Source organism: Mustela nivalis (genome assembly GCF_964662115.1).
Source record: "Mustela nivalis genome assembly, chromosome: 1".
In the NCBI taxonomy this organism is placed as follows: Eukaryota; Metazoa; Chordata; class Mammalia; order Carnivora; family Mustelidae; genus Mustela; species Mustela nivalis.
In genome coordinates, this window is record NC_139020.1 from 16,908,323 (window position 1) to 16,922,913 (window position 14,591).

At 45.5% G+C, this 14,591-nt stretch overlaps 1 protein-coding gene across 1 annotated transcript in view; it reads left to right on the forward strand.

The window, feature by feature from the left end:
- Window positions 1–7,365: 7,365 nt before the first annotated feature.
- ADAMTS5 (ADAM metallopeptidase with thrombospondin type 1 motif 5) overlaps window positions 7,366–14,591 on the forward strand; it is a 47,337-nt gene continuing 40,111 nt past the window's right edge. The window contains exon 1 of the mRNA XM_082694139.1: window positions 7,366–8,583. Coding sequence (XP_082550265.1) covers window positions 7,477–8,583 — 1,107 coding nt within the window. The 5' untranslated portion in view covers window positions 7,366–7,476. The remainder of the gene's footprint in view (window positions 8,584–14,591) is intronic.

Below are 14,591 nucleotides of genomic sequence, written 5' to 3' on the forward strand. Positions count from 1 at the left end.
AAAAATTAAATTTCCTTACCACTTATGGCTAGCCCATTGACAAGTCCCTGAAACAGGCAGAGTGATCTTCCTCTAGAAACTCAGTTGCCTTGATGTTAATACTTTGCTAAGGGCAAAAGGCAGTCCTTAGACCAACCCCCTGGAACCTGTAAATCTACTTTAACATATAAAAATTCCTTTGGAAACTTCCTTTTTCTCTACTCCCAATCCCCAAGATACGTGTTGGCAATCATCCCCCAAGCATGGGATTTACCAGTATACATCAGATGTGTCTCAAGACTAAGGTCTTATTAGACAGTAATAAGTGACATTTTCCCAACAATAGCTAGACCAATCAAGGTCCTGGAAAATTGCTTCCAAAACTCCTTAGAGACTTAAGATGTCTCTAACCCCCTCCCAATTTGGAAGTATATAAGGGACACTCCTTGTGATCCCAGTACAGCTCTTTCTACCCATGTGTCCTGTCCCTTTTAATAAAATCACCTTTGTCCACCAAAGATGACTCAAGAATTCTTTTTTGGCTGTTGGCTTCAAACCTTAACATCTTTCTTACATCAGTGAGGACTCCCTATGGATGATTCTGAACACAGATTTGAGTCTTATGAGTGACAAGTCTATCCTTTATTACCCAGATCTGTTCTTGAAAAATTTGATGTTTTGCATGTGTGAGGGTCAAGAGGAATCTTGATTTTATCATGTACCCGGACTGGAAAGGGTGTGGATAGATTGGAAGAAGATCCCAAAATGAGGAAAAGAGAGAAACAAAGCAAGAGTCTGGCTTTGGGGAAGAATGCAGGAAAATGCCATCAAAGATAAGTTCCCTGAACTAGAAATCAATCAAACTTTACTTCTCTGTCTCTTCCTGATGCCTCAAGCTCATCTACTCCTAGTTTCAAAGATCAGAGACAGCAATCATGTTGGGACTCTGGAGTGTTCCAGCTACTGGGGAAAGGAAGTTTCCCACAGACTCAAGTCTGATTGGCCGGGAAGAGAAAAGGGAGAGAGTTGATGGTGATTGACATGGAAGAAGGGTCCTCCCTGAGACATAGAATCACATCTTCGTTCAGGCAATAGTAATGGTGGCATTCTCCCTTGGCGTTTCCAAAATGATCCTGGGAACGAGAAGAGGGGTGTAGGAAGAAGGACACCTCCTGAGTAAAAGGAAGTAGGTAAAAACCTCAAAGCCTTTACCTGAACCGCTGTCTTCATGGAGAATCATCTGTTCTTCCATCTGTTAGTGCCTAACTGGGAAAGATGTGTGTTAGAGAGACACGTATTAATCTATGGACAGTCATGAAAAAATGATAACAGGTATCTTTCTTAAACCATCGAAGGGACTTGCAGTGACCCCAGCATTGTGGATGGGAGGTAGGCCAATTGACTACATGGTTCCTGTTTCTATTTCCTGCCTGCCCAGTGGGGAGGGAGGCAGTAACTGATTGGTGTTTATCAATTTTGTTTAGATTAACAGGTCAGCATCTTATTTCACTGACCAGAGTAAGACAAAAACATTTAACAGAGAGATTGAAGTGTGTCAACAAAGACTGCGATACTCAGGGGCTTGCGTAAGGTATTGTTTCCATGAAACTTTAACCTTAAAAAAAAAAAAATTAATTGTTGCTATGAAACAACTTCTACCTATTGCAATTACTACTCATTACAGAATTTGAAACCTTTGCTTAAATTTGCCATCATGAAGGAAAAAATAAAAACCTCAAGTGTTTCAAATTACTTTAGGCTGGAAATTCCTGATTTTCCATGTGTTTCCAGTAAGGTTTGATTTTGAGATGATTTCCGGAAAATAAAGGAGAAAAAAAAAAAAAAGAAACTGGGTAACTCATAAAAGCAAGTAATATGCGCATAATTGTGTGAGAAAAGCTAAAACAACATTTCACAGCTGGTCAGCATAAAAACTGACTTGTTGGTTTTACTTTACAGATAGCACCTGTATGTCTTAAATAATACACATGTACATTATTCATTTGAAGACTTTTATACAGTATAAAATTTCTGTGTATAAGAGAAATAAAAATCTATCTTTTCAAAAATTTAGTATCCATAATATTAAGTAAAATTAACTCTGAAGTATATGCTATCCATCACAACAGATAGAATGTTGTGTAATACATCTTAGGCAGATAGCAGAGGCAATAGTTTTATGTTTTATCAGGAATTCCAGTAAGTTTCACTAAAAAAAAAAAAAAAAAAAAAAAATTCTACTATGTCTGTCTCAAGAAAGTTTTCTTTGCAAAGGGTGAAGAGAAATTGGTGTGAAACCCTCTTATTATTGCAGCTCTATTCTCAGGACTTTCTGTGCACAGGTCAGTGCAGCCTAGAGGGGAAACTGAGTTAGGGGTGACGGCGTGTGCGTGCATGCATATGCTGATGTGTATTGTGTGTCCAATGTGTGCGAGATTGTGCATGCAGATTGGCGTGTCCAGACGCATGTAAGACCATTGCGGTATACAAGGGGATTTGGAGAAGGGGGAAAAGGATTGGGAAAAGAGAGAAGGACTGATCAGGTAGAGTTTCATCCTCTAAAATTTAGGATTCATATCGAAGCTAGCATAGTAAATACACTCCTTTCCATATTCCCAAAGTATACTCTTTGGTTTTATTTTGCTTTGTGGTAAGAACATTTAACACAAAACGTACCCTCAATACATTTTTTTTAAAGATTTTATTTATTTATCAGAGAGAGAGAGGGGGAGAGAGCGAGCACAGGCAGACAGAGGCAGAGGGAGAAGCAGGCTCCCTGCCCAGCAAGGAGCCCGGTGCGGGACTCGATCCCAGGACGATGGGATCATGACCTGAGCCTGCGGGACTCAATCCCAGGACGATGGGATCATGACCTGAGCCGAAGGCAGCTGCTTAACCAACTAAGCCACCCAGGCGTCCCCCCTCAATACATTTTTAAGTGTACGATACAGTGGGTGGTGGAGAACAGATCTCTGGAACTTATCCATGTGGCAGAACTGAAACTCTGTACCCTTTGAATAGTAACTCCTTGGAACCTGGCAGCCACCCCTCTCCTCTCCACTTCTGTGAGTTTGACTATTTTATAAGCGATTAACATGGCTGAATGTGGAGAACATTCTGCTAAGAGAAATAAGCCCGTCACAAAAGGACCAGCCCTGCGTAACTGCACTGTACAAGGTGACTGAAATAACCTCTAGTTTTGAAGCAAGTCTGCTGAGAACTAGAACTGGCAAAGCTGAGTGGTGCCTGAGGAAAGGGCTGGCCCAGAGTCTATAAGGCATTCCCATTCCGGAAGGGCCAGGGGGAGGAGCTCCCTGCACCCACCATCAGGCTGCCAAAAGAGAGGATACTAAGGAAGCTCAGAATTCAGCAAGGCCTGGGGTAGGGATCTTAAAGCAGGAAAGGAAAATTACTGCACCGAACTGAGAGGCTGTGATTCTCCTCCATGGGAGGTAAGGAGCAGGTGCTTGGCTAGAGGGGACTATTTGATTGTCTTACTTCCTCACCCTTCCCAGTAAAATCATAGATGGGAAGGGGGAGGAAATGACACTTTAGCAAATGGAAATTTGAGAAAATACTGCTTAGGAGGAGACCCAAATCTTCTGGTATCTCTGAACTGTGATCTGCTCTCAATGTTAATCACAGCTTATTCATGTCTATGTGCCTCCAGAGACCCTGACACAGCAGTGGGCAGCCAGCCCTCAACAAATATTTGTTAGACTGGATAGATTTTAAGAGGAGTGGTAATATGAACACCAATGAAGGGAGTAAAGACTTTAGGATTCAGGGGAGCTGGCCACGAGTGGACTTTTTAATCCACAGGCAGTCACTTTGGTCTCTATTCTCAGTTTCGCGTTGGTAGATGGAGGAAGTTGCCTTACATGATCTCCGAGATAACTTCCAACTGTAACCGTCTGGTGTAGAAAGTCTCACTGCCTTTTGGGAAATGTGAGACTATGTATCAGGTGTGATCACATATTCCATAAATGCAGGAGAAAGTTCTCAGGAAAAATGCTCAAATAATACTGCTTTTTGAAATAATGAAAGACTGAAGTGGCAAATCACCTAAACATGATTGCTAATGTATTTTAGCTTTCTACTGTAAAAAGAAAAAAAATAAACTTGGACGACTCTCATCCAGTGCAAATTACTTCCTTGGACTGACAAGACATTCATTGTTCTGGAACATAGCACTTCATCCTAATCCACTAGGGTAATATTTGAAAAGTATTACCAAATGAACTTCCTAAAGTATCCAAGTTACTTTCACAGAAAAATAAAAATTACACCAACTAGAAATTTTCTGGATGTGTAAGAATTTACTCATTATATTTATATGCTGTATGAGTGCCTTTCTTTGTGAGTATGTGATTCTAATACTTAGTACCTGATACTCAAGTTTGGAGCTTTATCTGCTTCTGCCTTGTTCTCCAACATATTTCTAAATATTCAAATAATCTGAGTACAAATGACATTATGTAATTAAATTTATAAGCATAAAATTCAGAGGCATGATTCACTAAGAAATACAGTGTTTTTGAAAAAGGAGAAAAACTTTCACTTAGAAGAAAATTCACCTGGAATCCCCATAAGTGCTTAAAGACACCTCCTGTCTATGAATACAAATAATCATAATTAATAAGTTTAAACCACTGTCATCCAAAATGCTTACCCCTCAGAATGATCCTTTGAGATTAACAATAATGACTTAACAATGTGGCTAAAATTATTAAATCACAGTTGCTTTAGAAAAGGTGTTTAGTGCCAAATATTGAACTACTTTTCAGTGAACTTGGTAGAACTAATAATGATGATGATGAAGTTTGCTCTCCATAGACACAAAGAACACAAGCCTTTAAGGTTACTGGAAGGACAGAGAAGACTACTGGAATCCAGGTTCTCTTTCTTTAAATCCTGATCCTGAACATCTCTGGTTCTTCACAACATTCAACTAGTAGAACTGGCTTTGGGCACTGGACCACTTGGAGACTGAGGAATGGTGGAATGAGAAGGGGATGATGGCCTTAAGCAACAGCAATTCCCTGCCAAGTCTGGAGGTAGTTCAGAATCTACTAGAGGTTGTTGGGTGGTCCCAGGTCTCAACAATCATTTCATTTATTCAAGTGAACTAATTCTCAGGATATGCTTCTCTCTGCCTCCGGGGTGACTGACTCCAGAGCGTTCTCTAGGCACTGGCCAAAGTACTTGATTGCTGGGCAATTCTGAGATTCCCACCTGGAGCTGGCTGCTACTCTTAGAACCTCAAATCACCCCAGGATCCTCTGCTGCACTCCCTGAAAAAAGTGACCAGGTGTCTCAGCAAGGATCTGGGGAGACCACCTGCAGCTTGGGGTCCACAGAAGCATCCTTGCTCTCCTCCGCTTCTCTGTAAATTAAAGGTAGGAAAGAACTGCGCTAATCCTTACGGATTCAATTTTACTGCTGTATTCAGTAATGAGCCCTGAGAATGAAGGGGGGTGGGCGGGGCTCCTGTCCTTTCAGTAGATCTTCTAACCACTACCAGATATGGGGCTAGAAATTCCTGGTTAGAGTTAATAATTAGAGGGAAGGAAGGGGAAACCTAGTTCCTGTGAAAATGCCACTCACCTACCTGCAATCCCTTGTGCCCCACTTCCCCCCTCACCCCAACAGGAATTTCTGAGAATGACAGTAAGTCAAGCCCTGGAGTGATGAGTGCTTGTTTTCGGGCAGATAAATACAAATCAGGGTATCTAATTTTTATTTAAGCAGGAGAAAGAAGAGGAAATGTGGACACAATTTTTTTTTTTTTAATCTTAGGAAGAAAAGAAAAAAAAAAGCCCAATTTTATGCAACGGTTAACACTTTCTCGCCTTGCCTTCTTAAAGCAAAGCGGAGGAAGTTCCAATCACCCGGAATTAAGGAATCAGATTGCGGGCTTCGATGAAAGGCGCGCGGAGCAAGGGAGAGCCCTGGGCTCGCACACAAAGGAGCCAGCGTTCCCAGGCGGCGGGCGGCCCTGCCCGGGGCACAGCAGCACTCAGGGCGCAGCGACGCGCCAGGAACCGCCTGAGGCTCCCCGGCTGCCCGGCCCCTCTGCTGGTGGCTGGGAGAAGTTAGTCACCCGGAGCCCGAACCCGACCAGCGTCCCAGCGCGGAGAGGCCGGGGAAGGAGGAGGGAGGAAACCCAGGACCCGGGGCGGCTGGGAGGAGGCGAGAAGAGCGCGGGCCGAGGGGCGCCCGGGAAGACCAAAGCCCTAGGCTGCTGGACGGACTTGCAAGGTCTTCGAAACCGGAGCGCACGGGCGTGCGAAGAGGAAAAACTTGCGGCAGGAACTTCCTACCGAGGGGGCTGGGGGGGGGGGGGATAAAAAAGAAGCAGGAGAGAGGGAGGCAGGGAGAGACTTGAAATGTCTCAGTAACTTTAAAAACACAGCAAAACACCCCTTTCAGGAGATGAGGTAAGCCGGGGTTAGCCAACCCCGATTGGTTGTGAAATATCAGACAAACCCGGAGCCACTGTGGCTTTAAATGAGGCCAAGGAAATCTGTTTTTCTTACCCCAATACTTTTCCCCCCTCGCCCTGGCTCCCTCCCTCGTCCCTCCTTCCACCTCGCCGGGTCCTTCGCGGTCTCCCTTTCCTCGATCACCCCCCCCCCCGCCCTCCCCCATCTGATTAGGCGCGGACCGGGAAGGGTGGGAGGGGTGGGGGAAGCTCTCCCTTTAAGAGGCAGCTTGCAGTGACGAATTGTTGAAATTGCCATTGCAGGATGGCATGCCGCTATAAATTCATTGTTCCACCTCCTCGCATCTTCACAGCGCTCGCGCTGCTCTCCGCGCTCGCAGCGGCCGACTGGGGATGACGGCCGGCGGGAAGACACTGCCTCCGAAGGGACACGGACGCGCCGCTTCACGGGCTCCCCGCAGGCCGCCCCTTGCATTTTTTGTTTTAATTTTTATGGCTTTTTCTCTCTCTTTTTTTCCTTTCCTCCTGGTTCTAGTAGAGTCAAGGAAACCCACAAAATAAAGGAAGTGGGCTCCGGAGCTTGGAACCCCCGCCGCCGGCGGGGACCGAGCAGCAAGGGGGCGGGAGGCAGCGCGCACCAGTTGCCCGCCTGGTGCGCGGCACCATCCTTACTTTTCTTCGTGCGGCGATAGTGGCTGCACTTGGGGGTTGAATTTGGGTTAGTTTGGGGGGTTTTTTGTTTGTTGTTTTAACCCCCTCTCCTCGTATTTGCGGAACCTCCACAATCCGGCTTTTCTCTTCTTAATTTTTTCCCCTTTTTTTCCGGAGCACGAATCCAAACATTTTCCAAACCGACAAAGAAAAGTTCGCACGCTGGCACTGAAGCCGGGACAGGCTGGCGCTGACGCCGGTCCCCCTCCTTCCGACACTTGACTCAACCTTGCAAGCAAGTGTGTGTGTGCCCCCCATCTCCCGCCCCGGTAACTTCCATAGCGAATAACAAATACCCATAAAGTGCCCGTGGCGCAGCCCCTCCCTGCGGGCAGCGCACTATGCTGCTCGGGTGGGCGTCCCTGCTGCTGTGCGCGCTCCGCCTGCCCCTGGTCGCGGTCGGCCCCGCCGCGGCACCTGCCCAGGATAAAGCCGGGCAGCCTTGGGCTGCTGCAGAGGCCGCCCAGCCCCGCCGGCTGCAGGGGGAGGAGGCGCAGGAGCGGGCCGAGCCTCTGGGCCACCCGCACCCCCTGGCGCCGCCGCAGCGCAGGAGCAGCGGGCTGGTGCAGAACATCGACCAGATCTACTCCGGCGGCGGCAAGGTGGGCTACCTCGTCTACGCGGGCGGCCGGAGGTTCCTCCTGGACCTGGAGCGGGATGGTTCCGTGGGCGCCGCTGGCTTTGTGCCTGCAGGAAGCGGGCTGAGTGCGACCCGGCACCACCGGGACCACTGCTTCTACCGCGGTACGGTGGACGGCAGCCCCCGCTCCCTGGCTGTCTTTGACCTCTGTGGCGGTCTCGACGGCTTCTTCGCAGTTAAGCACGCGCGCTACACCCTGAAGCCGCTGTTGCGCGGGCCCTGGGCCGAGGCCGAGGCCGGGCGAGTGTACGGGGTTGGGTCCTCGCGGATCCTGCACGTCTATACCCGCGAGGGCTTCAGCTTTGAGGCCTTGCCGCCGCGCACCAGCTGCGAGACTCCCGGGTCCCCGCCAGGGCCTCGCGAGCGCCCCCCGGCGCATAGCAGCCCAGACCGACGCTGGGCGCTGGCCCCGCAGTTCCTGGACCAGTCGGCTCCCTCTTCCGATGGGGCCCAGGAACCCCAAACGTGGTGGCGGCGGCGGCGCCGCTCCATCTCCCGGGCGCGCCAGGTGGAGCTTCTCCTGGTGGCTGACGCGTCCATGGCGCGCATGTATGGCCGGGGCCTGCAGCATTACCTGCTGACCCTGGCCTCCATCGCCAACAGGCTGTACAGCCATGCCAGCATCGAGAACCACATCCGCCTGGCCGTGGTGAAGGTGGTAGTGCTGGGTGACAAGGACAAGAGCCTGGAGGTGAGCAAGAACGCGGCCACCACGCTCAAGAACTTTTGCAAGTGGCAGCACCAGCACAACCAGCTGGGGGATGACCATGAGGAGCACTACGACGCGGCCATCCTATTTACGCGAGAGGTAAGTTCACTCTGTGCGGGTGGGCCAAGCGCTGGTGGAAAGAGGTAGGTGGAGGTTCAGCCTTGCCAAGGGCCTCGTTTCTCCCACAAACCTCCTGCCATTGCAGATGTGCTTAACCGCTCCTCGCAGGAAACCCAGTCAGCCTTCAGCTTTGCTCCTGCAGTCAGGGGCTCCCCAGCAGCAGTCGCTGCCTTAAATGAGTAAACGTGCATCCACCATCCATCAGTCAGGCAGAATGTGTCTAGTCGGAGACATGGTGTCCTAGATGCGTAAGTAGGATAAGAAGGGACTGGAATGCATGGGGAAATGTGCATAGCTAAATGGAAAGAGGCGGAAAGAAAGTTTGTCTTTGGAATGCAAGATATTTCTCTCTCTCTCTCTCTCTCTCTCTCTCTCTCTCCACCTTCCCTTCTTTCTTGTTTTGGTGGGGGAGAGCCTCTCCTTCCCAGTGAACCTCAGTATAAACTTTGTCCAACCTAATGGGAAGGGTTTTATTGGTTCATCCATTGTAGTCACTTTTATCCACACCCTTTCTTTGTAAAGGTCCATACCTTCTTCAGTGAACCACTTCTGTGACATAAGTTGAGGAAAGACTCTTCCCTCCCTCCTAATCTGTCTGTGTAATGGAGTTCTTACATGTCCACCTGGTGGAATTTCAGTTTCTGGAAAGGAAGGAATTCAGGAGGGCAGGGAGGCAGGGAAAATACAGGAACCTAATGCTGTCAGGTTCCTCAGCAACTCCTCTCCTGAGTCCTCCAATGCCCCACAAGCACCGCCTGTCCCTCCAGAGCTTCCAGGGAAGGGTCACATCCAACTTGCATGTTTGGGATTTGGATGAATATGTTTCTGAAGCCCCAGTGTGGAAAGATCTGGGCAAAGAGTCAAGACATGAGGAAGGAATGTTTACCCAGGATTTCCCTCTTTTAAGGAAGATGGTTCCAGAAAGGGAAAGAAAGTGATCTTTATAGGTCCCAAAGTTCTGGGGCGCACACAGTATCTATTTGCTCAATCATTCCATCACCATGTGAAGTGTGACTTTCAGACACAGAGTCTGGGCTGTTTCGGAGCCTGGCTTGCCCAGAGCTCTGAGTCTACTTCATGACTCTCCTCTGATTGGCAGCTTTAAGTCATGCCTCTCAGATGCCTGATAGAAACTGCCTTTTAAAGCTCATTCTTTAAGTGTTTGGGATCCATCCAGGGTAGCTGAAGGATTCGAAATTTTGAAATATCATGCAAAAGCTTGGTATGAAATGGGGCATCCCAGCTAGGATAGGAAATGCACTGATGATGGCTTGCAGGAAGTTTTGGAATCACACAGCTCCACTACCTAATTCTCTGTTTTTGCTGAGGCACCGCTGGTATGAAGGAAAAGTGTTGATAAATTTGGAATGGAGAAACACTTGTGGTCCATGGGGTGGACACAAATGTAAACCACATGTAAACAAGGGTGCCAGAGGGCAACAGCTTAGGAAGAACCTGGCAGCCACAATGCTATGCACCACGGAAAATCTGCCTTCTCATTAAGTGATGTAAAACCATCCTTTAATTTCTCTGCACTACATAAATCTTTGACACGGAAGAACATTTGTTTTGTAGGCTTCCATATGAAGTGGAGTTCTCCTGTAAAAACTAGCCCTTTCTTATTTGGTTTCTAAGCCCCCCCCCCTTTTTTTTTTGCAAGCAATTTTCCACGTCTGGATTTCTTGCTTTGCTGCATCACAAGAAGCTGCCAAGAAGAAGGCTTCAGAGAGTTTGTGGAAGGAAGTTCTCTAAAGACAGGAAAAAAATACTTTTGTAGGCACACTACTCCAAAGACTAGGTCATTTTAATAGTTCAGTTTCATTTTTTAATACAAATGCACATTCCACAACTTTTAAGACAAATAAAAATTAATAGAAAACCCTATTCCTCCCTACCTCCTGCCCCATCATTTTCCTAACTGCTTCCCAGAAAAAAAAAGAAAGAAAGAAAGAAAGAAAGAAAGAAAGAAAGAAAGAAAACTAGTCCATGGTTCTGAATGATCTGTCTGTTGCTTTTTCTGGATTTGTGTTTTATTTGGGAAGTTAGCAATTCCTATGTTCCAAGCTCTGAAACGTATCAGAAACATTTTAAGTAGATAGAAGCAAGGGAGAGAGAAATTAGCGGTCTATCTTAATGTTAATAAGTATTATAATAACATACATTTTCCAAACTAGTCTGCACATGGAAAATATTATACATGGGCCCTCCCTGGCCTCCCTGCCAAGCAGAAGCATACTTTTGGTGAAGCAAATCTCATTTAGCTTGCGGTTGGCCCTCTGGTATATACATCTAACTTGAGGGGAACCAAATATTTGAAAAAGCATGTGTATAGTGAATATACATACTTCAATTTGAAAGAATGCTGTTAATTCGGGGACAGAGAAAAATATTACAAGACCCTTTTGCGGCGTTCATTAAGAGTACTTCAAAATGTAAAATTAAGCTCCATCTAATACTTCAGAATATGGAAAATGAGAGAACTAGAGCCGAAATAATCTGAGCTCTTCTACCATAGAAATCAGATATCTTACGACCTAAAAAAAAATGTCCGTGACTATTTTTTTTTTCAATGAGAAATGCCCACAGTTGGCACCAGGATCCAACTTTTACAACTCTGTTTTGAATGTAAGAAGTGCGTTGCTTAGCAGCCAGACGCCAAGCCGTCAAATCCATGTTTGGATGGGCTCTGAGCACTGTTCAAATTTTGTGTCCAGATGTCTTCTCTTAAATTGCTTGTGTTTCGGGCTTGAAGCAATGTGTGAGGATATGTTTTCCACTCCTGTTTACTAGCCTAGGCCACCTTGGACGTTGTGTCCAGGAGTCAGCAAAATAGTGCTGGTAATTCTTTTATCAAACTAGCACACTTCACTGAACCCCGGCACTGTAATTAGAGAAACTTTGCACCAGGCAATTCTCTGGCATAGGAGCCGTTTTCATTCTGGAACAGCATTCATGCTGGAATTCACACCACTTCTGCCATCAAACAGTAGAAATCTGATCTCCCCAGGATTTAATTTTGCTTTCCAGAATCCTTTCCTTGTCCCTGGCTTCCTCTTTTATATTTAAATAGGTTCTTTAAAACCCACTTGGGATTTCACGTATTCTTCTCTAGAAACAAAAACCCTACCTGGTGAATGACAAAATCAGAGATTGTCTAAGGTCCCCCCATCCCATACCTCACATGGATCAAAAGCATTGGACTGAAAATGAACCAGCTACAGACTTTGCAATATACAAGGTCCATTTACTTTCGTTAACTATGGCTGTGCCGATTAATAGGCAGTTGTCTCAGCTACACCTCTCTTTATGTTGTTCTGCCCTGCAGTGCCTTCCTCTACCAGCCAGCCCCTTGTTAGGTTGTGACAATAGGGAGCCCTGAAGGGGGAGGCCAGAAGCTAGGAAGAAGAAGATGGATGTACCTTTTCTTATTTCCTTGCTGATGGGATTGACTAATTCAGTTGCATATATGAGTTCAAATCCCATTTGAAGTCTGCAGTGAACTCCAGGCCAGGGTTCCCAGCCTATAGATCAATTCCAATCAACAAAAATCTAAATAACTCAGAAATGGGAAGATTGGGAGCAGATTAAACAGCTCCAGCTGACATTTTAAAAACACATGTGAATTGCAAGTTCCTAAGAGAATAGATCTTAAAGGCTGTCATCATGAGAAAAATACAAAATGTAACTATGCATAGCGATGGATTTTAAATAGACCTATTGTGGCAATCATTTCACAACATAGACATGTATCAAATCATCATGTTGTACCTAAAACTAATGTAAGAAGTCAATTATATCTCAATGGATAAAGAAAGAAAAAAAGAAAGAAGAGAGAAAGAAAGAAAGAAAGAAAGAAAGAAAGAAAGAAAGATATGCTAAGGAATCTAATGTTCATTACAGACAATATACCACAACACACAGGACGTATGTCATCTTTGTCTTTCTCTCTCACTTTTGGTGCATATCTAGAAGTGCCTTCCATGTGTGAGGCATGCATTTATGCAGCTGAAGGCAGCAAGATGGGATATACCTGCTCCCTACCCACCTGGGCTTATCACCAGGGGAATCGAAGCGGGTGCATACATGAATCTCCCTAGTGTTGGGAACTAACTTGGGTAAATGTGACCCGAGTTATAACAAAGGCTGTGAAAAGAGAGGGGAGAAGTGATCAATTCTGCCTGTGGATCTTTATATAGACTTTGATACAGATGTATGATTGAGTTAAAACTCAAAGGATGGATACATTTTATTTGGATTCAGCCAGATTTATTGAGAATTTCTTAGGTACTATCCATCATCATAAGCCATTTTACAATTAATTCTTTCTATAATCTGCACCCATACTATCATCGTAATTGGACAGCTAGGGTCATTCATGAAAATTGATAGTCTTCTAAGACTAATAACTGCCAAACGGCAGGTAGAGAAGCTAGCCTTGTCTAGTGCTCTCTAAACAAGATATTGTAACTAATTTATTCAGTCGGTGTGTTCCTAATAAGCAGAGAGGGATTCAGAAAATTTGAATGTGACCCCTTTCCTAAGCTATTCCAGGAAACAGACAGGGAAATGGAAAATTGTTATATAGCATGATGATTTTTATGGTCATTAGATATCTTGGAAATACATTAGAAGGTTTCCTAACCCATCTGAGTTCAATTTGGAAGAAGGCCTAGGAGTTAGCTATAAGGAGGAGATAAGCGTTGCAGACGTGCCCAGTATCTTGTGCAGTGGCCCAGGGGCAACATATGAAATCTAGGGGGTTAGAAGGGATATGATAGACAATATAAGAACAGAAGGGTGACAGGGTGTAGAGAAGATGGTAACAACTAGATTAGAAAAGAAATTATGTGTCCAGAGAGAGAGACAGAGAGAGAGAGATCTCAAGTTCTCTTCATTTAAGGACATTAACTAATTCTATTGGATTGGGACCTCACCCTTATGATCTCATTTAAGCTTAATTAGCTTCTTAAGGGCTCTGTCTCCAAATACAGTCACTCTGGGGATTAAGATTTTAATATATGAATTTGGGTTTGGGGGAGGGAGATGCAAGTCAGTCCAGAGCGCCACATTTAAGAGTTTAAATTGTAAATTAAATCCAGTGGGAATCTATGGAAAGGAAACAGCAGTGACCAGAAGTATGTTCCGGTATGAGCCGTCCAACATGAGTAGTTGAACTCAGCCCAGGGGGAGCCTTTTGCAGGCGATTTCAGTAACCTGCAGGAGGAGCCTTAAAATAACCAAAATTAAAGCATTAGCCTTAGAAATTAAGAAGCAGGGGCCAAATCAAGAAATTTTAAAATGAGGTGAATGCAAGTTCATTAAGCCTTTCTAGCAAAAGGAATGTTTGGGCTAAGGTTTGGCACCGAAGAGTTGATAAGATATGTAGGAAACTGTGGACAAGAGGGGTTATAACAGTGCAGTGGAGGCTGGTAGGAAGCCTGGGTTGCGTTGTGGAAGGTGGACTGCATGGTGCAGCCTAATCAGATCTGGGCTCTAGAAGGTAACTGACTGCAGCATACAGGCAGGGATGTTACAGGAGACAAAGGGACCACTTAGAAGCCCCAGATGACAGTGCAGGCAGGAAGGAAGAACGGAAGGAAACGAGAAGGAGTAGGCAGTTACCTGAAACATTTGGTAGATGGAATCAGGACTTACACATCAGATGTGGCAGGAGAGAGAGAGAAGTGCAAAGAAAAGATGTCCAGGTTTCGTACCCAACACTCCATCTTCTTCTTCTTTGGAATATCTTTCTCAGCACATTTTGTAAATTCAGTAGGCTTCTAAATTGAGTCTTAAGGAATATACCATAGATAGAAAGACCATGCCATGGTATTTGTCACAGGAAAAGAATTTGCTTACTAGGCACAGATTATAAATGTAAAAGATAACAGTAATGTCCAGAAAAACATGCGTGATGATTTACCAGTAACCTAGTGAAGGTGGTTCAGGAATTGGGATGTTAAGCTATAGGTTTGAATTTTGACGTC